The sequence below is a fragment of the Grampus griseus genome (assembly GCF_964374135.1).
Source record: "Grampus griseus genome assembly, chromosome: 15".
NCBI classification, from domain to species: Eukaryota; Metazoa; Chordata; class Mammalia; order Artiodactyla; family Delphinidae; genus Grampus; species Grampus griseus.
In genome coordinates, this window is record NC_139009.1 from 77,510,456 (window position 1) to 77,536,257 (window position 25,802).

A 25,802-nucleotide genomic window follows, 5' to 3' on the forward strand; every position below is an offset into this window, starting at 1 on the left:
CTGTAGGGGTGACCTGGTGTTTTCAGACCACTCCACCACCCTACTCTACCTCCCCTCGGCCTCACGTCTACCCTGAGACACACTCTTCTCCAAGTGGGGGCAGTACTCTTCCTCAGTTTCCCTGAAGGTAACACCCTCCTATGGGAAGGAGTCTCATGTCCTCTTGGACTCTTCAAACAGTTCAGTAACTGGAAACAATTTTTAAAAAGGCTGGTCCACACAGGGAATATAGCCAATATTTTATAATAACTATAAATGGAGCATAATCTCTAAAAATTTTGAAGCACTATGTTGTGTACCTAAAACTATACCTCATTTTTTCTTAAAAAAAGGGCTGGTTCATGCTGTATTTGTGTCCATATGTAGGTTCAGTTATGTCCATATACAGGGAAACAGGCCCTGGCTGTTCCCAAAACAACAGAGTCCTGAAATATATGAAGCAAAAAAACTGATAGAACTGAAGGGAGAAATACATAATTCAAAAATAATAGTTGAGACCTCAATTTCCTATTTTCAATAATAGATAAAACCATGAGGCAGAAGTTTAACAAGGAAACAGAATAAGTGAACAGGACTATAAACCACCTAGATCTAAGAGACATATAAACGTTCCACCCAACCACAGCTGAATACACCGTCTCCTCAACTGCACATGGAACATTCTCCAGGATAGAACATACGCAAGGCCATACAACAAGCCTTAATAAATTTAAAAGGATGAGGACTTCCAGGGTGGTCCAATGGTTAAGACTTCACACATCCACTGCAGGGGGCATGGGTTCAATCCCTGTCAGGGAAGTTCTGCATGCCGCACAGCATGGCCAAAAGAAAAAAAAAAAAGATGGAAGTCATAATAAGTATATCCTCTAAACACAGCCAACGAAGGAAGAAAACTTAAGAAATTCACAACTAAGTGAAAATTAAATGACATGCTCCTAAATAACCAATAGAACAAAGAAGAAATCATAAGAAAAGTGATCAAAAACTTGATTTTGAATGGAAAAACCCCCAAATACCAAATCTTATGGTATACAGCCAATGCAGTGCTTACAGGGAAATGTATAGTATAACTGCCTATATTAAAAAAGGAGAAATTTCAAATCAATTACCTAAACTTTCACTACAAGAAACAAAAAGGGGAAAAAAATTAAGCTAAAGTAAACAGAAGAAAGGAAATAAAGGTTAGGGCAGAAATGAATGAAACAGAATTTTAAAAAATAGAAAAAATTAATGAAACCAAAAGTTGGTTCTTCAAAAAAATCAATAAAACTGACCAACCTTTAGTCAGACCGACCAAGAAAAATAAGAGACAACTCAAATTATTAAAATCAGGAATGAAAGAGGGGACATTACTTCTAACTTCAAGATAAAAAAGCTTCTAATGGAAGATTATGAACAACTGTATACCAACAAATTAGATAACCTAAGAAACGCACAAATTCCTAGAAACACACAAATTACCAAAACTGACTGACGAAGAAATAGAAAATCTGAATAGATCTATAACAAGTAAAGAGATTGAGCTGGTATTACTCAGAAAAACTTTCCACAAACAAAGGCCTAGGAACAGATGGCTTTGCTGGTGATTTCTACTAAATATTGAAGACAATTTCACATCAACCTTTCTCAAATTCTTCCAAGAAACAGAAGAAGTGGGAACGCTTCCCAACTCTTTCTATAAGGCCAGTATCACCCTGATACCAAAACCAGAAAAAGCTAACACAAGAAAACTACAGGCCAATATCTCTTATGAATACAGTCCCAATAAGGTAATGGTGATGACTGCAGAACTCTGACTATACTAAAAACTACTGAATTGTACACTTTAAATGGGTGAATATTATGGTATGTAAAATATATTTCAAAAAAGCTGTTCAAAAAAAAGGATATCCCTGGTGAGACTTTGAAGATACAAGGAGAATTCCTAACACTTACCAGTACTTGGGAGGTTTGCAAATAACGATGGACAAGATTAAGCAAGGCTGTGGGTAGCAGGGTGAGGGTGGAGGCTATTTTGGGGATGATATGTTTTTACTCTTCTGAGAAGAAACAGCTGTTACACAAGGGTGGGAGGCAATAAGAGCAGAGAAATGAGTTCCACTTGGTATTAAAAACATCTAGTTGTCAACACATAAAATTCTATGGAAGTCACTTCTCTCAGCTGAGTTGGCATGACTGGCCCATGTCAGCTTAATATGTTTTTACCTAATAAGACCAGACATTTATAAAACGAAGAATAATCCCTGACCTTACTGTATGATCAAGTACAGGCAGAATGCATTCATGTTTTCAGCGGATAATCCATGTGTGTTCAACTACCTGTTCCCACCTGCAACGTCTTCCTGAGACACGGAGGAGCAGGTGGTCCTGAGCATTGCTTTGGGCATCAGAGTTTCCTGGGCTTGAATTCCGGTTTTGCCACTCACAGGCTCTGTGTGCACTGTGGCCCTGCAGTGCTGGTGTGGGTTCCAAGTTAAGATAATGTCTGCAAAGTCCCTGGGCCATTGTGGGCACTCGGTAAAAGGTAGTTACTGCTACCCTTCACTTTTTTTTTTTTTTTTTGCGGTACTCGGGCCTCTCACCGTCGTGGCCTCTCCCGCTGCGGAGCACAGGCTCCAGACGTGCAGGCTCAGCGGCCATGGCTCACGGGCCCAGCCGCTCCGCGGCATGTGGGATCTTCCCGGACCGGGGCACGAACCCGTGTCCCCTGCATCAGCAGGCGGACTCTCAACCACTGCGCCACCAGGGAAGCCCTACCCTTCCCTTTTTTATGAAATGAACACTCAGAGCAGAGCCTATCTCATGGCAAGGTGTCATTTTAGGATGGCTAACCTATATTTCTTACAGCTCTATTTTATACCAATTTTAGGTAGTGGTTAAAAGTGGGTGATGACTCTGTAAGGCCTGTAATCCCCAGGTTTCCCTGGAAGCCACAGGCTGAGATGCAACATTCAATAGTAAAGATGATCCATCTTGTGCTTGCCCTTCTGTCCTTCATGGCCACCAACCCAGGAGAAGCCAGGCTGCAGAGGACCTGGCTCCTTGGACTCCTGGTTACAAGCCAGATGGGTTTTCGTATCTTAAAAATGAATTCTCCCTGGTCTCATGACATTCTATCTTGGAAACGTGTTTCTCTTCCAGTTGGCCCTGGACCATGCACAGGAAAGAGGCAGCATCACAGGGGCGCGGGGAGGGGCAGGGGCAGAACATCATAAAATGGTGCATGCCCAGTGGACGCTGATCGGGGGGAAGGTCAAGGGATTCTGAACGGGGGTGTTGAAATGATCTTGGCACCCATCCTCAGGAGGAAGAAAAATCAGGCAGACCCACTGAGCACCAAACAGCTACTTCTTTTCATTACGGAAGTTCACCTGAATGCTGCAGTCACTGAACGGGGAGTATCCGTCAAAACCGGGGACCCAGGAGATCAGGATGCTGTGTGCGGTACTGTTGCGGACCCTGACTTCAGTTGGCGGGGAGGGAATTGCTATGTAAAAAACAAAGACACACCACAGACACAATTATAAACCACAGAAGGCCACAGCTACCAAACAAATGCATTAATAATACCAAGGCTACTTCTGTTTCTTGAGACTGGGAAAATTAAACACAAGTTTTAAAGACGAGCCATCGTACCCCTAAGGGCAATGGTATTAGCCTACGGAAAAGTCTTGCAGTGATAGGATGGCTCGGCCAGGGCCAGAGAAGTGGGATGTAGACCTGCTTTCCTGACCCCTGATGAAGTGAGAAGTTTTAGCTGGACAAGGATGGGGAGACATCCATTTCCTGCTGCTGTATGCAGGGGCGTCACTGGGCGCCGGTGCTCTCAATGGGGGTGAAGAGCCATGGCGCTGCCCTTGTGGAGCTAAAGGCTGCGTTGGGGAGACCCACATTAATTGAGGATGAGTGCCTTGTGCTGAGAAAAGAGGGGTACCATGGGAACAAGCATGTGTGTGCATGCGTGCGTGCATATGCACGTGTGTGATGGAGGAAGGAAGCTTTCCAGGCCGAGGAATAGGGGAGAGTCAGCTCAAGCAAAAGACCCAAGTACATCTGCTTGCAGGGAAGGGAGGGCATACCGTAATGAACGTGCAATGACCTCAGCCACGGGTGGGACATGGATAGATATTTAAATTAGAATCCAACAAGGATCTGAAGTTTGAGGGTTTTAGTGTCTTGTGCTATATTTAACTCTTTTTAAAAAAGGAAATATATATTAAAATCTGTGAATCAATATTATTTTTATTTATTTATTTTGGCTGTGCCGCACGGGATCTTCGTTCCCGGACCAGGGATGGAACCCTCACCCTCAGCAGTGAAAGCACGAAGTTCTAACCGCTGGACCACCAGAAAATTCCCATACGTTTAACTCTTAATTAATGGTAATAACCGCACTTATAATCCAAAATGATGACTCATGTTTCTGAGTGCTTACTCTGTGCCAGGAACCTATGGACTTCATTAAACATGACTAGTCTGATAGGAAGAACCCTATCAGAGCAGCAGTCTTACGATCCCCATTGACGGATGAGGAAACTGAGGACCAGAGAAGTTGAAAACTTGCCAAAGCGCACAGAGCTCATAAGCAGCAGAATGGGGACTTAAACTCGGGTCTGCCTGACTCCAGCACTAGTGTCCCTCAACAGGACGCTGGAAGCTGGTTGCAGGGGCAGCAAGCAGACCAGCGAGTACCAGCAGGGGCTGGGGAGTGGGGTCACCACTTAGCCAGCTGCATGGCCCATGGCTCAGCTCAATGCCCTCTCTAAACTCAGTTCCCGCTTCTACTAAGGGCGGGGAGTGACCACACTGCTCCACAGGCTGGGGTGAGGATGAAATGCGGTAACGCACGTACGAGGTCTGGGGGAGGTGCGCTGGTGGTAAAGGCGAGGACAGGATGCGCAGGGGATGAGAGGGAAGGAAGGCTGGGACCGTGTTAAGCGCTCACTGGGTACGGTATTTAGGAGTTTCAGTTTTACCAGGAGACACAGATGGATGAATGGGAAAGAGTCAGTGTTTCGTTTGACTCACTTCCCTAAATAGAGTATCTGCCTTTCCAGATCAAAGTTTGGCCACGTATATACCTCAGTTGATAACAGACGAGCAGGGAGTTTTGGTTGCTTTGATATACATGCTTAAATCAACGAAAGCCCCACACATAAGGTTTGGAAATAGGCTTTATTAAAATAAAGTCCTAGTTGCGACTCTGTCTGAAGCATAAAATTCAGGAAGTGCTTCTCATTTTATGGATTTTTAAACTTTACGATGTTGATATTTTATGAAAATGTCTTTATAAATTTATGCCCACGCGTGGATTCCCGAAATTCTCAACATTTCTTTTGAAAATTGTAATAATGGAATTCGTAATGAAGGAAGGAAGTTATTCAGTTCCTCTCCTAGTAACTTTCAGTTTGCTCATTTTTTTTCTTCCAATGAACTTTTTGAAAATGCCCTCTCATAGCCTCTTCTAGTTGATTTGCTGAAACTAAACCATCAGCACCTTTAAAAAGTATGTCTTTTGTAATTTTGAGTCTTCTGCTGTGCACTACCCACCCTTTAACTCATTATTAAGCACATTCTACTTTTTCCCCTCTATTATTTCCCCAAGGATAAGACCAAAAGGAATATAAACTCAATATTGCCTCTCAATATTTAAATTAAGAACAAATAACATAGAGAACAGACTGGTGGTCACCAAGGGGGAGGGGGGTGGGGGAGGGATAGAATGGGAGGCTGGGGTTAGCAGATGTAAGCTTTTATATATAGAGAACGGATAAACAACAAGGTCCTACTGTATAGCACAGGGAACTATATTCAATATCCTATGATAAACCACAAAGGAAACGAACATTAAAAACAGAATATATATATATATATATAACTGAATCACTGCTATACAGCAGTAATTAACACAACATTGTGAATCAATTATACTTCAATAAAAATAAATTAATTAAAAATAAATTAAGAACAAATACTAAAACATACCATTTCCCTGAATTTCTATGAGAAAGGTTAAGGGAGATGAGTTGAAAGGGATAAAAAGACAGTAGGTTTTCCTTTCCTTTCAAGTTTCAGGTTTAAATACCTTTGATCCCACAAAAGGAAGAGGAATCTGATGATTGGTTTGGATTGTCCAATCCAATGGCAGATAATTGGACTGGAATGTCTCCACTAGCCTGGGGGAGATTTCAAACATGCGCCTTTCATTCTGTTATATCCCACCTCAGAGGAAGCAAAGGGGGTGGAGGAGGTTAGGAGAGAGAGGGACAGGAGCCCTGTGCCCCCAGAAGAGTGACTCTGACCTTCTCCTTCCTCAGGACAGCTGCTGGTGGAGACTTGCTTCAGCCCCAGATGCCCAAGGAAGGACAGAGCCCATCCTCAGATCAGTGCCCCAAGCTGCGCCCACCCTGGGGGCTCTTCAAGGAGTTATGGGGACTAGTTCAGGGTAGAAAAGGAAAAAGTGAAAATAGGAGCCAAGATGATCCAGGGTCAGCATTTCAGACAATTTTCTTCTCCATCTGAGCAGAACTAAACTAGCTAATGTTGATCAAAGACAAGTGTCAGGCCCTGTTATGAGTACTTTTACTTGCATTATCTCATTGAACCCTCAAGAGGAGGTAGGTTCTGTAATTATCCCCATTTTACACAGGGGAACACCGAAGGCAGAAAGGTTAAGTGACTTGTCCAAGGTCACAAAGGGAAGCCAGGACTCAATCCCAGGTGGCTGGCTGCAGAGATCACACTGTACCCCCTAATCCCCGGAACATGCAGGGGGCACTCCACCCTGCCGCTTACCTTTGATGTTGATCTGCACGCCCTTGGACACGGTCAGCCCTTTGTCATTGTGGGCCTCACAGCTGAAGATCGCGGTCTCAGTCAGACCTGGAGGGGAAGGAGAGCCGTGAGACCAGCTGCAGAGAGACGGGCTTCTGTTTATCAGAATCCTATGGGGGTTTCAGCATCCTTTTACTTCTTGGTTCACTGCTTCAAGCCATAAATGCAAAGTTAATTAAAAATACGTGTTGGTGTTTGAAAAACAAACCTAGGATTAAACCCTAGGTACCAGGAGCAAGGCAACCATGGGCTTAAAAGGCAGCTGTGAGAGAGTGGCATGGACATATACACACTACCAAATGTAAAACTGATAGCTAGTGGGAAGCAGCCGCATAGCACAGGGAGCTCAACTCGGTGCTCTGTGACCACCTAGAGGGGTAGGATAGGGAGGGTGGGAGAGAGATGCAAGAGGGAAGAGATACGGGGATATATGTGTATGTATAACTAATTCACTTTGTTATAAAGCAGAAACTAACACACCATTGTAAAGCAATTATATTCCAATAAAGATGTTAAAAAAATTTTTTTAAAAGGCAGCTGTAATTCATTAAAAGCCTTTATTTTTCCCCGATGACGAAACATTAGGTAACAAAGCAGTATCATTTAGTTTTAAAATTTCTGCGAGGAGGTATGGGAATCCCTGGCCCCCAAATCAAGACAAGTATTTTCTGAGGCTTAACCCAGACACTCTCCTGCTTAGCACCCCGTACACTCCACAGCACAGTATGGACACGTCAGGGTACCAGAAACAGCAGGATAAAAGTTAAAGTTTTAAAAATTTCAGGTGATCTGTTGTAATGAATCCCTTTTTAATAGTAAAAATCAATGTATTCATAAGGAATTATATAAACACAAGGCATCATTATTAATTACTTGAAGAAAAGACACTGGTGCTGAATGAAGAAAATTCTATCATTTCAGAGGTCTGAAGACATCTTGGAAATGAAAAAAATTAGCTGACATTAATTTTAAGGAGAAAGGAAGAGAGGCAATCCAGATCTTGGTTTCTTATAATACTATTCTCCAGTGAAAGGAACCAGAGCTCCTCGGAGAAATGGATGAATGTCAGGTTGGAGCAAAACACACGTGAGCCTGGAGCAAAATATAACACAAACAGCACACCACACACACGCGCACGCGCGCGCGCGCGCGCGCACACACACACACACACACACACACACACTCACTCACACACGGATGGGGGTACGGCAAAGAGACACAGGATCCAGCTGAAAGAACTCCCAATGGCCAAAGCTGGGACAATTTGAGCAAGAAAACAAAGTAGCATTAAATTGTAACCCAAAGTATAAAACAAATATCCATGAGTCTATATTGATATGAACAAATGATTAAATAAAAGGGGGAGAAGAGACAAATGCCCCATGCAGAGGAATTCCAAATGGTTTTTATACAGATGCTCCGCCCCCAAAGAGGGGCATCACTCCTGACTCCTTAAGGCTGCACAAAGTGACTTCCTTCCAAAGAGGACAGTACGGAAAGGGGAATGAAAGGAAAACTTCTGAGTGAGAAACTGACAAACGTCCAGCTCAGCCAGATGGTCAAGGTCAAGACCAACAATGGTAAGTCATGTTGACAGAATGTACCCTTGATGTGATGAGAATGGCATTTCTCCTCTACGGTCTTCCTCCTCCAAAACATATAACCCAAATCTAATCATAAGAAAAACGACCAAAAACATCAGACAGGTCCAAACTGTGGGACATTCTACAAAAAACCTGACCAGTACTCCTCAAAACTGCCCAGATCATTAAAAACAAGGGAAGTTTGAGAAATTGTCACAACCAAGAGGCGCCTTAGGGAGACATAACAACTAAATCCTGGAACAGTAAAAGGACATTAGGTAAAAACTGAGGAAATCTGAATAAACTATGGACTTTAGTTAGTAATGATGTATCAGGAATTTCCAGAGACAACAGAATAATCAGTTATGTGCTAGTTTCAGGCTTACATTTACTGAAGGGACATTTCAGTGAGATAAAGAGGTTTGCTTTGGGACTTCCCTAGTGGGCCAGTGGTTAAGACTCTGTGCTTCTAAAGCAGAGGGCGCGGGTTCGATCCCTGGTTGGGGAACTAAGATCCCACATGTTGTTTGGTGCGGCCAAAACATTTTTTTAAAATTGTAAAAAAGAGGCATGCTTGGAAGGGCTGCTGAGAAGGACACCCTGAGGTCCACTACCTCCCAAAGTCTCAAAAACACCTGTGAAAATCTCTCTGGAGAAGCTGAACCTACAAACCTGTTAGGGAACGTTTCATTCCCGATTCATTATGCTAAGTTCTAAAAATAATGCAATGGGTATAAGGAAGCGAAATAATTTTTTATGGTACACTATACTGTGTCACATTAAATATAGTTGTTCAAAAATGCTGCTATCAGTATTGGTTTATGAATTGTAACAAATGTACCACACTAATTAGTGTAAGATGTTCATAACAGGGGAGTGTGGGCGTGAGGTTTATGGGAATAATCTGTACGAGATGGCACACAATTTTTCTATAAATCTAAAACTATTCTAAAATTTTAAAAGATTATTTTTAAAAAGCACAGCCATATATCTACCATCTAGTTGAATCTGGAAACTTTCTCTCTGACACACAAGGTGCCTGGCCCAGAGCTTTTATCATAAACTGGAGAAAGACAGATAAAATTCTTGAAAATACACCATCACTCACTTCTTGCCAGAAAGGCTTGTATGTTTTTTTGTTTGTTTCTCTCTACTTGTGTAGGATATTTTCCATCGGATGATTTTAAAATCCAAAGCTCGTCACTAATGAAGTCATTAAATATTTGAAACAAGCTGCAGAGGGAAACCCAGCCGGGAACCAGCCAGGAAAGACTGTCCACGTTGGATGCCCACACAGTGAAGGCTGCACTGAGGCTGGGCCACATGGCCTGGGAGAAGTTCTAGGAAGAAATGCAGATCTGATCCCTTTCAAGTCAGTGCCTCTCCTGAGGGATTAGCTGTGCCCAAAAAAATCAGTGTTGGTGGGTGTTTGTTCTTTTCCATCCACATGGAAGTCTGTCCCAGCATCTGAGCTCTTTTGACTAGACTCTCTGTCCTACAATTCTGTGGTGACCTTTGACTTCTCCTAAATAATTTTAGATCAGAATATGATAGCTACTTCAGGTATTTTAATTTTCCAAGATGAGGATTCCCCTCAGACTGGAGGAAAATCCTAAATCAGATTGCTTAATTAGATTCTCTAAATCCAAGTGCTAAGAAACTACAATTCCAGGTAGGAGCCAGCTCTTTCACATTGGGTCACCTCCTCTCGAATGAGAGATGAAACTAATAGATGGTGTGATGGTTTAGAAAATATTTATTTCACTGAAGAGGAATATTTATTTCAAACCCACTAACCACATCTATAAAAGAACATCTGTATACACGGCCTCAAGGAGTCTTTGGATCTTCTGCTTGTATCCCTCCCAAAGAATTTTGAAAAATATATGTAGCCTCTTACACATTTTGAGGTTTGCATCTTAAACTGTTCATCATTTAAACAGCTGCAAAAAATGTAATTTCAGGTACCCTGGATATGCTGATAATTTAAAGTAAAACCCCTTTAGAGTCCCATGCAATATACATATTACTGGGATGGGAGACCCAGCATCACCTGCTGAAATAATTCTCCCCAGAAATCAGAAGTTTTCAATCGTGACTTTGCTACTTCCCCTGCAGAATTTTATCCTAATGGCATATAAGTGTGTGTTTGAAAGTCACTGATAATCACCCTATGATACTTCTCGGTGATAAAATTACACTTACGTATTGAAATTGGAAAACAAACTTTCTTCTAGATTGATGACCTTTACAAGTATTATTTAGGGCACAACGGATCAAAACAATATACATGTCATTTTTAAACATACAAAGCAAAATTTTATGGGAAGCACAACTCCTTTGCTGGACAAAATTTGGAATTTTCTATGTGGTAGTCTGGAATTTTGTTAACCTTGAGCCAATGCACTAGAGCAGCTGTTCTCAGAGTGTGGTCTAGAGGCTCCCGGGCATCCCAGAGAATCTTTGGGGGGGCCTCAAGTTGAAAACTATTTTTGTGAGAATAGCAATATGTTATTTGCCCTCTTCACTCTCATGCTCTCGGGAATGTATGATGGAATTTTCCATAAGGTGTATGATGTGTGATGATGTCATAGCTCTATGAGCTAATGAAACGTGCTTGTGTATTATTGTGTTTTAATTTCTAATTCAGTAAATGGCAATAGATGTATCTCACATAAACAAAAACGTGTAGGTTTTCAATCACTTTTAAGACAGTAAAGAGGAGACCAAAGCATTGGAGAACTGATGCCCTGTTGTGACTCCAGGTAAGGCAGAGAGAGGTCTTTTTTCTTTTGTAAAGTAAGAAAGAGATGACAGGGAAGTAGAAGGTGAAAAAGAAAAACTGCCATAGAGTCAGGACTTCGGGCATTTGGTCAGGCACTGACTTTCGGAAAGAGGACACATACTGCATGAGGATCCACTGACCCCTCTAAGCCGTCACCTGGGGCCCCTGCTGCCAGTCACTTTCCCAGGCAGGCCTGTGACACCTGGCTTTTCACCTTAGCTTCCAGGTCATCAGCTCCCAAATGAGAGGCCCGTTTTGCCAGGCTACATGGACTCGCAAAACTTGGCTTATATTTAGAAAAATCAGCTTTGGCTCGGTCAGAAGACACTCAATCAAAACTTATATTTTGTACATATTTGAGCAGACATCTGCAGGCTAAAACCAGTCATTTGATTTCAATCGCTCTTGTCCAAACTCTTGGGAAACACTTGAGTACGAACTACAAGTGACATTCCCAACTGGTTGTGAGGGCAAGAGGAGCCCTGCTAGAAAACAAGAGAATGGAGTTATTTCCTGGAGATCCACCATCTAGTTATAGATCGCAAAGATGAGTTAAGCCCACAGTTCTTCGGTCCTGCAAGGTTGATCAATACCGAGAGTGAAACCGCTCCTCGGGGAACATGATTTTAGGTTAAGCGGGAAGTCATTTTTCCTCTTCGTGTTTCTCTTCAGAGGACACACAAAGTCAGGAAGACGATCTGCAGCTAATTCCCTGGTACAGGGCACCCACTCCGATTCAGAACTGCCCACAAGTAGCCAAACCATCTAGGAGAGCAGATCTGTCTGGGGGCTGAGGTGGTGAATGTCCACAGGCCAAAAGGATGCCAGCAGAGAGAAGTGGAAACTGCTTCCAACCCAGGTTAACTTTCTCCAGAACTGGATGGGCCAAAACTTAAGGCCAGATATAGGCTTCCTGGCTTAATGTATTCAGTGACATTTCTTTTTTTTGCTTAATGGCACAAGCTTCCTAACTGGAGACTCATTTATAAGCCTGGGTTGAATACAGCAACCCAGATGTACTAAGAAAGACAGCTCCCCCCGCCTCACTTTTCTGTTCTCCCTCGGGATGAACAATAACCAGACTGGAATAGACCTTGAAGTTTTAGAGCCCAAACACTTGTGGCTTCCCAGGGAGAAATTCATCCACATACCCCTCCGTCTCCACCCTACCACCCATTCTCCCGAGCGCCCCCAGCACCAGCGTCTCCACATCTCCTGTTACTGTGTCCTCTTCTCGTGGGCATCCCTCTTACTCCATTATGTCCCACCCAAGTCCATTATGATGGTTCATGCCCCTCTTGCTTGGTCCTCTGCTAGTTTAAAAAAAGACAGCCCCTGACGCAAGGTCTGAAAGACATTTTAGGGAACATTCAGCCACAGGATGTTCCCTGGAGGAAAGGACAGTCAGAATCGCTGAGGAATCAGCTTCTAAGAGCACCGTTAGGGCAGTTCTTTGAGTTCTAGGTTAAGGAATCCTGTCCCTTTAATTTTCTTCCCTGGTGTTCATCTTTCTACCCAAAGAGGCAGGAAATAGAAGAATACGCTGCATAAATGAAGGACTTACACTTATTAACTTGGAATTCACTATCTGCCCGGAATTCACTCATTCAACATTTACAGGCACTTGGGATCTATCCGTGAATGAAACAAAGATCCTTACCCTTAGAGAGCTCACATTCTCATGGAGAAAAGTGGGTGGGAAATAATAAACTTAATAAATAAGTAAGCTGCATGTTCTATTAGAAGGTGATTAGTACGATGGAAAAATAGGGATCAGGGGGTCAGGGTGGGTAGAGAGAAGTGGCTGTGGTTTTAAATATGCAGGTCAGAGGGAGCTCTTTGAGAAATGGCCTCTCAGGAAAGACTCAGGGTGAGGGAACGGGCCAAGTTTATTCTGGAGGGTGACGGAAGGTTCAAACCAGAGGGAACATGTGGGTCAGGCCTTTGTCCTCCAAGTGAGGTGGGGAACCTGGGGCTTTGAGCAGAAGACTGATATGATCTAGTCTGTGTTTTATAAGGATCGTTCCAGCTGCCACGCAAAGACTAGCCCTTCGGCCATAAGGTCCCTTAATTGCTCCAAATTTTTTCCTGATCTGCAAAATGGGAATTAAAAAATGCCTAACTATATCACAGGTTGCAAAGAGGCTCAAAGTAAATCTTTACCAAAAGCACTGTGAGAATGACGAACTGATTTATATAAATTCTCATTATTATTGTTACTGTTGTTATGACAATGAACATTACGAATTATAGCCAATTAACTAAAACCAAAACTAGCTTAGCTGTTTTCTAAATGTGGATTTAAATATAAAATGAGTAGTTTTTAAAAAGTAAAAACCAGAAAGATGAGCCTAAGTCCCCCACTCTTGGTAGAAAGGTAGCTCAAAATTGACAATGAGTTAGTAACTGTTGCATATGAAAATTTGTAACAGGTAACATTTCAGTCATTCCTGTAGGCTGCTTCTGTACCAAGGCCTTTACATCCATTATTTCACTGAATCCTCATAAATGTTCTATGAAGTAGACACTGTTATTACCCCTATTTTCTATGAAGAAGGTGAGTAAGTTGCCTAGGGACACAGTGGTGACCTGGCATTAGTCTGTATCAGAGCTCGGGATCTTAACCACTAACCTGTAACGCATCCCACCACTGAACACCATGCAGCAAAAGCTTTCTGCAGTTCTGCTCTTTATTTGGGGACTTTATTTTGCCAATGACGAAGTACTTCCTTGGGGAAAATAACTTTGCTTTGAAATAGTTTTCAATTCACAAGAAACTGCAGAAAGAGTAAAGAGTTCCTAGCACCCTTCACCCAGGTTCCCCTAAAAGATAAGATCTTACATGATCATAGTACAGCCATCAAAACTAGGAAGGTGACTTTGGTATGATAAATACTTTTTTTTTTTGGGCCGCACCTCGCGGCCTGCGGGATCTTAGTTCCTCCACCAGGGATCGAACCCGCGCCACCTGTAGTGGAAGTGCAGAGTCTTAACCACTGGACCACCAAGGAAGTCCCTGGTACAATACTATTAACTAAAATACAGACCTTATTCAGAGTTCACCAGCTTTTGGTTGTTTTATTTTGTGTGTGTGTGGGGGGGATTTCTATGAAATTTTATTACAGGTACAGATTCGTGTACAGATGGAGAACTGTTCCATCACCAAAAAGAAGCTTCCCTGTGCCACCCTTTTTACGAACATCCTTCCCCCAACCTAACATCTGGCAGGAGCTGATATGTACACCATCACTGTAAGTTGTCATTTACGTATGGACACCAAGGGGGGAAAGTGGTGGTGGGATGAATTGGGAGATTGGGATTGTCACATATACACTAATATATATAAAATAGATAACTAATAAGAACCTGCTGGATAAAAAAATAAAATAAAATTCAAAAAAAAAAAAGATAATGTTGTCTAAATGGAATTACATAGCATGTAACCTTTTTTTTTTTTCCCCTGTACCAATGGGATCATTTATTTACAATTCAGTAAAAGTCTCAGCCCAAACCAGCAAAACCATCTATATGATTGTAGAGAGCCATATACGGGTAATTTGCCTTCTGACAAAAATCTGGAGAGCAGAAAGGTGCCACAAATTGAATTAGCCTCAGATTGTTCAGAAAGGAAATCACAGCTGGAAAACATTTCAAACAGAGATCCCTTCGAAGAGCCTTCCAAGGACAGCCGCCAAGTATATTTTACACGTAACCTTTGAGATTGGCTTTGTTGACTCAGAATAATGCCCTTTAGACAAAGTACTTCTTTGCTCATGGTTCTTGAAGACAGCGCTTACATCACAGAGGAAAAAACAAAACAAAACCGATATCAAGAGGGGAAAGCGTATGACCTTCCTGTTCAAACATGTCTCAACAATCAGGGCTCTTTAAACCACTTCCCTGCTCCGCTTCCTCTTGGTAGAAGGGATGGGAAAAGTTTACTTCAGGGTTAATTCCAAGATAGCAGGGTGCCTACCTGCAAACATTCAGATTTTATTTTATTTTTTTTGCGGTACGCGGGCCTCTCACTGTTGTGGCCTCTCCCGTTGCGGAGCACAGGCTCCGGACGCGCAGGCTCAGCGGCCATGGCTCACGGACCCAGCCGCTCCGCGGCATGTGGGATCCTCCCGGACCGGGGCACGAACCCGCGTCCCCTGCATCGGCAGGCGGACTCTCAACCACTGCGCCACCAGGGAAGCTTTGTTCTATATCTTGATTGAAGTGGTGGTTACGTGAGTGTCTACATTTATCATGACTCACTGAGTGGTGCATTTAATTGCTATGCATTTAACTGTATGTCAATTTAACCTACATATTTCATTGTATGCCCCATAAATCCTCCTTTATGGGACTTAAGCAATCATCCCAGAGAGGGAGGAATGTATTTTTTTTAAATTAATTTTGAACAAATAAGTTACTTGACGATCAATTCCTTGGAGAAACTCAAAGAAAACTCAGATGAAGGCAGAGACATAACATTGCTTGTGGACTCGGGAGTAAGAAAAGTGATTCAGAAACAATACCTCAGGTTGGCATTCACTAGCTGGTCCACTCAGCATAAATATTCAGTGAGTATTACCATGAGTCAGGCACCACCTTGGGGGAGACAAAGTCCCTGTTCTTGCTGAGTATACATTCTCTAAGAAGATAGACAAGCAACTAAACAAATAAACAGGGAAATTACAGACTGTGACCAGCGCAGTGAAGGAAGTCCACAAGAATACATGCCTGGGAGTCAATAAAGGAGTGGGGAGGAACTAAAAGAAGGACCAGGAAAGACTTCTGTGCAAAAGTGATGTCTGAGACGTGTCATGGGATGAAGGGCAGATGGAACAACACGGCAAGCAGACAGAAAGAAAGTGCAAAGGTCCTGAGGCAGGGAGAAAGGTGACGTTTCTGAGAAAATGAAAGACAATCAGTGTGACGGGTGCGTAATAAGCAGGGAAAGAGTGGGATGGGTTTGGGCTGGAGAGTTGAGCGGGAACCAGAGCGCGCAGGTCCTGTGAGCGGGGGCAGGACGGACTCTGAGTGCCAGTCAAAGATAATGGGAAGCCCCTGAAGGGTTCCAGCAGGCGGGGGACACGAACTGCCATGGAGGACGAGAGTGGGGACAAGGCTAGAAGCAAAGAGACCAGTTAGGAAGTTACTGCAGTGCTGTGGGCAAGAGCTGGCAGTGACGTGGACCAGGGCACTGCAGCAGTGACAGAGAAAAGACAGATTTGAGATGTACTGTTGGAGCAGAACTGACAACCTGCTGATGCATTCAGTGTGGAAAAGGAGAAGGAAGGAAGGATGGGCAAATGGTGATATCATTTACTAAGATGGGGAACTCTGGGGCAGAGCAAGTCTTGGGGGGAAATCAAGAGTTTCATTTTAAGACGCTTCCATACCCAGTAAGTGGAAATGCCAAGCAAGGAGCTTGAAGCTCAGGGGGGAGGTCTGAGCTGGAGACATGAAGTTCAAGGTTGTCATCACACAGATGGTCGCGAAGCCAGGGGCCCAAAGGAACTCTCAGAGGTGGGTCCAGGACTGAGCCCTAGGGCACCCTCCCACATTCAGAACTCCTGTCAAGGGAAGAGGACGAGTCGGGAGGCAGGAAGGAAGCCAGGAAGACAGGGCTTCCTGAAGGTCACCTCTGGCGTGCGCATCCCTCAGAACGTTTGCTGAGTGTGTGAAAAAAAGGAAGGATCGGGGCTGGTAACCTTGCCAGATGTTGCTGGAAGATGCAGTGACAGGAGCCAAAGAGGAGCCCGCTGGATTCAGCGGCACAGAAACATCAGTGGCGCAGACCCCGAGAGCGCTGTCGGAGGAGCACGGCAAGGAAGCCAGGGCACGCCCATTCGGAGGGAAATCAGATGACCGCTGACCATCAGGGCGGCCACGGCCTCACAGTGACTCAGTCCTCCCGCAGCCAACCCCGTGGCCAACGCAGCTTCCTTGCCGCCAAACCTCGCTGAGGTCGTCCCATCAGTGGTTCCTGAAATGCAAGCCCTGCCAGCCAGCAGGGCCACAGCTGCCACGGAAGATGTGAGCAGGGCTCCCGCTGCCCAGGCTCAAGGACTCTGGCCACTTCGCCAACTTAACCACAGACACCCGCGGTGGCCGTATCCCCACGCCCCAGTCCTGCCCTGTGACCTCTGACCCCCGAGATTCCCACCCGCCTCCCCCTCCACCTGGCCCCTACCCTCAGCTGCCTCACCTGCGGTTTCATCCGCCTCGACTCCCTGCTGCTGTGCACACGGCGCTCATCAAACTTCTGCTCCCCTTCCACCATTCCAGGGCAAACAGTATGGAAATCCCACAACTCAGACTCACCAGGGACAGTCAGAACGGAGGGGGATTTTTCTGGAAGTTCATTGACACGGCTGCTGTTCTGAACCCAGAAAATGTTGACGGGCTCAGGTGGGCCCACGGCCTGACAGGTGAGGTTGAAGGCTGTGTTTCTGGTGACATTCATGCTCTCAGGCTGCCTCGTAAAGTGAGGAAGTCCTGCAGAGGAAGAGGTGAGTGAAAGAAGCTATTAGATCAGGCCGAGGCACAGCCCCCAGGGGAATGGAAACCACACGGGAGCTTGGCAGCGGGAGCCTTCTCTGTCCACCACCCAGGTCTGAAACGGCCAGTTTTTACCTCCCTGAAGTTGGGTAGGAAAGAACAAAGGGGCTAATTCCTGCCAGCCTAGCTCTAGCCTGTCTTCTAGGACACTTTCCCAAAGGAGTCATGGTGATTCAGAACTGTTTTTTTTCAGAAGGGAGGCCTGGCAGTTCTGAAATTAGGTGTTGCTCAAACTCCTGGGAAAGGCTGGCAGGTTTTCAGGATTCCTTACCAATAAACACAAAGTGAAAATGAAGCCACATAAGAGTCTACCCAATTTTTTTTTTCTTTTTTAAATTTAAGCATACTTGATTTACAACGTTGTTATTAGTTTCAGGTGTACGGCAGAGTAATTCAGTTATACGTATGTAAAAATATATTCTTTTTCAGATTCTTTTCTATTATAGGTTATTACAACATATTGAATATAGTTCAATATCAACTATATTGTGCTACACAGGAGGTCCTTGTTGTTTATCTATTTTATATATAGTAGTGTGTATATGCTAATTCCTAACTCCTAGTTTATCCCTTCCCTTCTTTCCCCTTTGGTAACCACAAGTTTGTTTTCTATGTCTGTGAGTCTGGTTCTGTTTTGTAAATAAGTTCCTTTGTACCATTTTTTTAGATTCCACATATAAGTGGTATCATATGATATTTGTCCTTCTCAGTCTGACTTACTTTACTTGTATGATAATCTCTAGGTCCATCCATGTGGCTACAAATGGCAATATTTCATCCTTTTTATGGCTGAGTAATATTCCAGTATATACACCACATCTTCTTTATCCATTCATCTGTTGATGGACGCTTAGGTTCCTTCCATGTCTTGGCAATTGTAAATAGTACTGCTGTGAACATTGGGGTGCATGTATCTTTTCAAATTAAAGTTTTTGTCTTTTCCAGATATATGCCCAGGAGTGAGATTGCTGGATCATATGGTAACTCTATTTTTAGTTTTTAAGGAACCTCCATGTTGGCTGCATCAATTTACATTCCCACCAACAGTATACGAGGGTTCCCTTTTCTCCACACCCTCTCCAGTGTTTATTATTTGTAGACTTTTTTGGATGATGGCCATCCTGAACGGTGTGGTCTGCCTGTTTTTGAGGACAACCTATTTTGTGTGAGACTTTCAGGTGAGGGATAATAAATTTTAAAATCTGTACACTCGTACAGGGCTGAACACTTCTCCAAGCACATTCTCATGAAGAGTATAGACAGAGTTACACAGCTACAACCCCAAGATCTCCCACTATGATTCCAGAACCGGGGTCATAGGGAAGGGACGTTAAGAATAGCTCAGAGAAAACCAGTTGGTACTTATTTGGGGCATGTGACAAAAATTTAACAGATCAAGCTAACTGGCCTCAGACGTTTAAGCTGTGTTCTTTTGGGACTGGGAGCTCACAGATCTGGTCCCAGCAGGACTGATGTGGGAGTGGTAAAATGGGATTCTTTTTTCATGTTTCAAAGTTTTGCAAAACTCCATTTGCACCTAACTCATTCCTGCCCTGGGCATTTTTTCTGGGATTTTACAAGTGAAATGTCCTCTGAACAGTTTTCCCAGATTAGCAGCAAATGTAGCAACCCTCCCCTCTGGCTGATGCGGACAGATCCCTGTGGCACTGGCTGTGCAGCCTGGGATGGGCTCAGAGCAAAGCTCCAAAAGAGATTCCTCTGAGGGGCCCCTCCCTCAGGCCTCCTGCAGCATTAGAGGGTATCAAGTTCATGTCTGCAAAAGAAAGGGTAGCACAGCAGCCTTTTTGTGGGAGATGCTTCTCGTTGAAGTTCCTTGAAAAGCTAATCACCTGCTCTAAAGCCTTTGATGAGGAGGGTCGGGAGAAAGCAGAAAAGTTGTTCTGAAGGCTCTGCACCTCAGCGAGCAGGGATGCAGAGACCCTGGAGGGCAGCCCCTAGGACAGTGGGGAGCAGCCACTTGGGGTGATAATGAAGATGCTTCCTCCTCAAAGCCTCACTTGACAGGCCCTGCCATTGCCGAACCGGACGTGCAAACCCCGAGATGCAGGACCCGGGCCCCCCTGGCCTGGCTCACCTGTGCATCAGCTCACGTTCCCCACGAGAGTCCAACTTCCTTGAGGGCAGAGACTGCCTTCTCCTTGCCTGTTGCTCCAGCTCCCCCACCAAGCCCATCTCATGTCATGGCATCGAACTGCACTGAATCACGCGCCTGACAAATCCTAGGGCCTAAAGAGGAATCCCAGGCCGAGCTGCAGGCCCAATCAAGAAAACGGCTCACTCTCCCTGATTTCACCGTCTGCATAAGCGAGACAGTAACAGATACTGAATAATAAACAAATTGGCACTTGACCAGGTGAGTGGCATCTGGTGCCAGCACTGAGAACTGGATAATAGGTTGCATTTTGTTTCTTAACATAGAAAGACTTCAGTTGTTTTAAATTGTAAATAACCTTAGGACAAGGAGGTCCACAATCTCTTTTTAGCTCAGCCATAGCGTGTAGGATAGAGCTAAATCTCTAAGAATTAAGTGAATTTCATAACTACCTAAAGTCTGCAAAGCAGATGGCCTTGTAAAATTTCAGTGCTTATGGATTTGCAAGGTTTGCATACAGAGTTACCAATGGGATAAATTAGGAATTTGAGAGTAACATATATATGCTACTATATATAAAATAGATAAACAACAAGGACCTACTGTATAGCTCGGGGAACTAGCCTCAATATTTTGTAATAGCCTATATGGGAAAAGAATCTGAAAAAGAATATATATACACACAAATATATATATACATATATATACACACACACATATAATAAACTGAATCACTTTGCCGTATACCTGAAACTAACACAACATTGTAAATCAACTATATCTCAATAAAAACAATTAAAAAACAAACAAACAAATGGGCATGCCAAACTCTGGAGCATTATACACGAAGCGATTAATGCAGGCTCTACAACAAACCGCCCTGTGGCAACTGGACACCCTGTGGCCTCTGGACTCACCTTGCACCTCGACGTAGATGGGGTCAGACACGATCTCGTCGTTGTTTATTTTCATCTTACAGATATACGACCCATTGTCTGAACGCTGCACACTGGTTATGCTTCCGGGAGAAACACAAAGATATTTATCGTGACGACCTTTAGAGTTCCTACTATAGGAACTTCTTTGTCCTACTTTGTCCTACTTTGTCCTACTTCTTCAACTTCTTTGTCCTTCGCGGTGATGATTAACATGGCTAATGTGTGTCACGTGTGTCTCAACATGGCTAGGTCACAGTACCCAGATCCTTGGTCAAACGTTACTCTAGATGTAAAGATATTTTTCTGTGAAGGTGTTTTTCAGGTGTGATGAATATTCCGACCAGTAGACTCAAAGCAAAGCAGATGACCCTCCATCGCTTGGGTGGGCCTCGTGTAGTCAGTTAAATGCCTTACGAGCATAGACTGAGGTCTTCCGAGGAACAGGAAATCCTGCCTCCAAACTGCATTTGGGCCTCAAGGCTGCAACATCAACTCTTCCCTGGGCCTCCCACTGACACCCCACAGATTTCAGAGTTGGCAGCACCCACAATTACATTAGCCAATCCTTAAAATAAATTTCTCTCGCTCTCTTTGTGTGTGTGTGTGTGTGTGTGTGTGTGTGTGTGTGTCCTCTACCGGTTCTGTTTCTCTGAAGAACCCGGTCTAACACATATATTGTCACTTGTTTGGATTTCCATGGTAGGCTCTGTACCAGGGTTCTCTGTATCAGAGTACCACCCCTCCAGGCATTTTGCAAATTTGTGGAGTTGTTTTGGATGGTCACAAATAACTAGGGGCGACATGGTTTTCAGGGGCCAGGGGCAACTTTTCCACATCCCAAATGACCTTCTTCTTTTTTTTTTTTTTTTTTTGGTATGCGGGCCTCTCACTGTTGTGGCCTCTGCCGTTGCGCAGCACAGGCTCCGGACGCGCAGGCTCAGCGGCCATGGCTCACGGGCCCAGCCACTCCGCGGCATGTGGGATCTTCCCAGACCGGGGCACGAACCCGTGTCCCCTGCATCGGCAGGCGGACTCTCAACCACAGCGCCACCAGGGAAGCCCCCAAATGACCTTCTGAGACTAGAACCTAATCTCACTGTACACACACACAAAGTATTTTGCCTGGTGTTAATATCCATGTCATTTCCCAGGACCGTGAAAATGGAGGGCCAGTATCCCTTTGTCCTGTTTGGAACTTGGCTGTCACTCAGTCATCGTCTGGAAGATGGATCACCGACAGCACTGCTCCGTCTGCAGCTGCCATGTGCCTGGGGGCAAGTCACTGTGGACTTTATTATAATCTCTCCTGGTGTGGTCACACCCAGCATTTACATATTCACATTCATATTATTTAATTATCAATTGCCTTCCTTTCGTTTCCCTCTTATTACAGGATGAACCTAAGATATCTTATATAAACAGGCAGCCTTGGCTCTAAGAGGTTCAGAGTCCTGCTTGCCAATTTCCCAATGTGTTTACAAACAGGGAGTTACACCACAGACGTGAAACCCGCTCTTAGCCGGGGTAGGAAGGGGTGAGACAATGAGGCACACTTTGAAATGCTCTCAGATGCTCTCCTACAGAGGATGCCTTTATTAGCCCCAAGCACTGATTTCTTCTCTGCCCATCAGACACAACCAAGAAGACTGTGAATGAAGGAAAAAGAAAAAAGAAGAAAAACGTGGAGGGGTCCACCTGCCTTCCTAGCAGCTTGTTCCCCAATATAACCAGTTTATCCCAAAGCAAAATAAAATCTGTCCTCAACCTGTCAAGGGCTACGGCTTAAGGCTTAAAAGAGACCAGGAAGCTGGCAAGGTCAGAAGGGGCAGCTGCCAGGGTTATTAACACAGCACAGTCACCACCAGGAGCTGACAGGCGGCAGTGAAGGGTCCCCGGCCTCTAGAAGCCACGGTTTTCAGAACAAACACTGGACACTGTAAATACCGCTTCTCCCAACACTATTCTGCAGACCCCTATTAGCCTATGATAAACAGAGTAACGAAGGTACACATCAAGAACGGCATCAGGGGGCTTCCCTGGTGGCGCAGTGGTTGAGAGTCCGCCTGCCGATGCAGGGGACACGGGTTCGTGCCCCGGTCCGGGAAGATCCCACATGCCGCGGAGCGGCTGGGCCCGTGAGCCATGGCCGCTGAGCCTGCACGTCCAGAGCCTGTGCTCCGCAACGGGAGAGGCCACAACAGTGAGATGCCCGCGTACCGCCAAAAAAAAAAAAAAAAAAAAGAACGGCATGAGTCAGAACTACGAGGGCCAGAGCTGCTTGGGTTAGCATCACCTCCTTAACGGTCTCAGGATCCAGCAGTGTGATGGTCCCCTGTCCCCTGCATTTCCTGATGTGCCAATCTAAGCAGTGCCCCATTGACTGGGAATACTCTGTCTTCCCCTCTCCCCTCATTCCTATGTAGGAGCAACATAATTCTGGAAGGCACCGGATGAATGACTGTTGGACTTGGGGAGGATGCAGGGGTCAAGGAAAGGCCGGTCTCTCCATGCTTTAGGGCAGGAGCTGAATGTCACAATGCTTAGAGGTCACCAGGAGAAGACAGAAAGAGACCTCACAGGACAAATATCTCCAAATAACGGGCTAGCTGACGCTTCCCCTAGAATCTGCCAGGATATCAAGGTGACAGGAAGGGGCTGAAGAAAGCGGGAGGGGAGCAGGCGTCTAGGACGATGCGCTGCCCATCGTGGGTAACACCCAGAGGCTGGATGGTACGACGTGGCTTTCAGCAGCTCCTGCAGATTCTCCACGGCTGACCTGTCTAGTCTTAGCAGTTCCAAGGGAAACCAAGGTTACGGCTACTGAAGAGAGGATCCTTTCTACTCATCACTTTACAAGAAGCAACATTTTCTTGAGGCAAGACTCAGGGAGGGGCTGGCTGCGGCAGACGATGAGATCTGACAGGCTGAGGACACCTACGCCCTCGGAAAACTGGGCTCTGGCTCACGGCCTGGGACCCCAGTGCTGTAGCAGGCTTGCTGCGTGACTCAGTGAGCCAGGGACCGGAGAGGAAGTGAAGGCCAGAGAGGGAGGCAGGGCACATCCCCAGGGGGACCGCACCCAGCCCAGGTATGGTCAGCACTCCGGGAACCCAAGAAGCCAGCAGGCACAAATGACCTTCGGCAGCAGAAATCAGACCACACAAAAAAGTCCAGGAGTACCTTCAACTAACCAGCAAGGAAAATTCAGACTAGGAGTAAAGCACGAGAATGCAAAGGGAACGTCATCAAAACTTGGTCTTTACTCATTCGCATCAGGCAGGATCTAGCGTCACTGGGTGAAAAGGACAACGTGTCTGCGTTCATTAGCAAGTCCAGATCCACCTTACCTATAGCACAGGAAACGTTTTTCACAAATAATTCTCTTGTTGCTTTCTAGACATCACGTAAAGGCTCCCAGGATGATGGCAGTGTTGGGGGGTGGGACTGGAGATGGGCGACAGGCTCCCAGGATGACGGCAGTGTGTGTGTGGGGGGTGGGACTGGAGATGGGCGACTGGTCCCCAATCTCCTCCCTCTCCCCCGCAGAAACAGCAGGAAAGGCTCTGAGCTCAGAATAGCAACCTAGGCATTCGGACAATGACTGAGTAAGGAGTTCCAGAAAGAACACAGAAAGGGGAGGAGGGAGGCATCATTCAGGAAAATGTCCAGAACTGGCGATACGGGTCTTCCCTAACCTGACACCTAGGTGGGCAGCACAGCAAGAGAGACAAGACCCACCAAGGGGCTTCACCAGGCAATGTCACACCTCAAGACAAAGTGGAGACCCCCCAGAAGCTTCCAGAGAAAAGAAAGGCAGGTGATTTATGAGTGAATCAGAAACGTGTCATGCTTCTCAAGAACAACTGTGAGAGCGAAAAGGAAACAGAGCAATGATTTCAAGATGACAGCAGGAAATTATTTTCCTTTAAAATTCTGTATCTGGCCAAACTACCTCAAGGTGGAGGTGGGAAAAACATGGCATTTTCAGACACGTGAGGGCCCAGCAAGTGAGTAGAGGCTGGGCTCCAGGCCAAGGTGACGGGGTAAAGCCAGGAAGAGGGGGAGCTGGGCTCCAGGGAACAGACGCTGGAAGTCAGTAGGAACAAGGCTCCCAAAAATGAAAGCAAAGTTGACTCAGCCACAGACCCCAGACCTGGAGGGCAACGTGTCTGGGCTGGAGGAAAAGGGACAGATCCAGGACTGGCACCTCCAAGGAAAAACACCAGTCCTGAGAATCTGCTCATTTTGAGAGGAGGTGCATTATTTTCCTTTAAAAGGTGGGGGGAGAATGAGCGATTGAAACTTAGACAATTCAGTGCACCAGCAGGCAAGGAAACTATTAAATTCAGGAAAATCAAAAAGCTCTATAACAAGTACAATGTAATTACAGTTGACTACATGATTTGGCTGAAAATAGCATTTCCATAGCCACAAAAATTGTGAACTCTGGGTACTGATTTAACCACAGCTATGAGTAGTACCCTATTAGATTAACACACCATGCTGGGGCCTGGCACGGGCATGCACACACACCACACGTACACATACACACACACACGACTCATGGACTGAATATCTCTGGAAAGCTACCCAGTAAACGGGTCACCTCAGCTCCCCACTGGGAAAGAGCAAGGGGGCTGGAATGCAAGAGATAACTTTTGGACAGTTAGACTACTTTACCGTGTGCAGGCACTTAAAAAAAAAAGTATAAGAATTCCATCAGCTTTTGGTCAAACATCTGAACAGGGGAAGACCAAAGAAACCACAGATTCTGCCACAGTGTCTAGACAGGAACCACCTGGAGAGAGCCATGGCGGTGGGACAGCAGCTGCAAAAGCCCATCACACCAGCATCCCCTCAGCTGACGTAGCCCCAGGGCATCCTACAAGGACACACAGCATCTCTCTGGCCCTCAGACCTATTACAACTAGGCTGGCCTGCTCAGAAATGGCTCACAAGGAGTACCTAAGCTCTCAAGCCTTCTTAGAAGACATATA

The 25,802-nt window shown here is 45.1% G+C and overlaps 1 protein-coding gene across 1 annotated transcript in view; it reads right to left on the bottom strand.

Moving 5' to 3' along the window:
- MERTK (MER proto-oncogene, tyrosine kinase) overlaps positions 1 to 25,802 on the bottom strand; it is a gene marked incomplete at its 5' end in the record, with an annotated part of 113,496 nt that overhangs the window by 57,428 nt on the left and 30,266 nt on the right. Inside the window, 4 exons of the mRNA XM_082672844.1 lie at positions 3,372 to 3,487; positions 6,796 to 6,882; positions 17,518 to 17,691; positions 20,785 to 20,885. Of these exons, the coding sequence (XP_082528970.1) occupies positions 3,372 to 3,487; positions 6,796 to 6,882; positions 17,518 to 17,691; positions 20,785 to 20,885 (478 nt within the window). The remainder of the gene's footprint in view (positions 1 to 3,371; positions 3,488 to 6,795; positions 6,883 to 17,517; positions 17,692 to 20,784; positions 20,886 to 25,802) is intronic.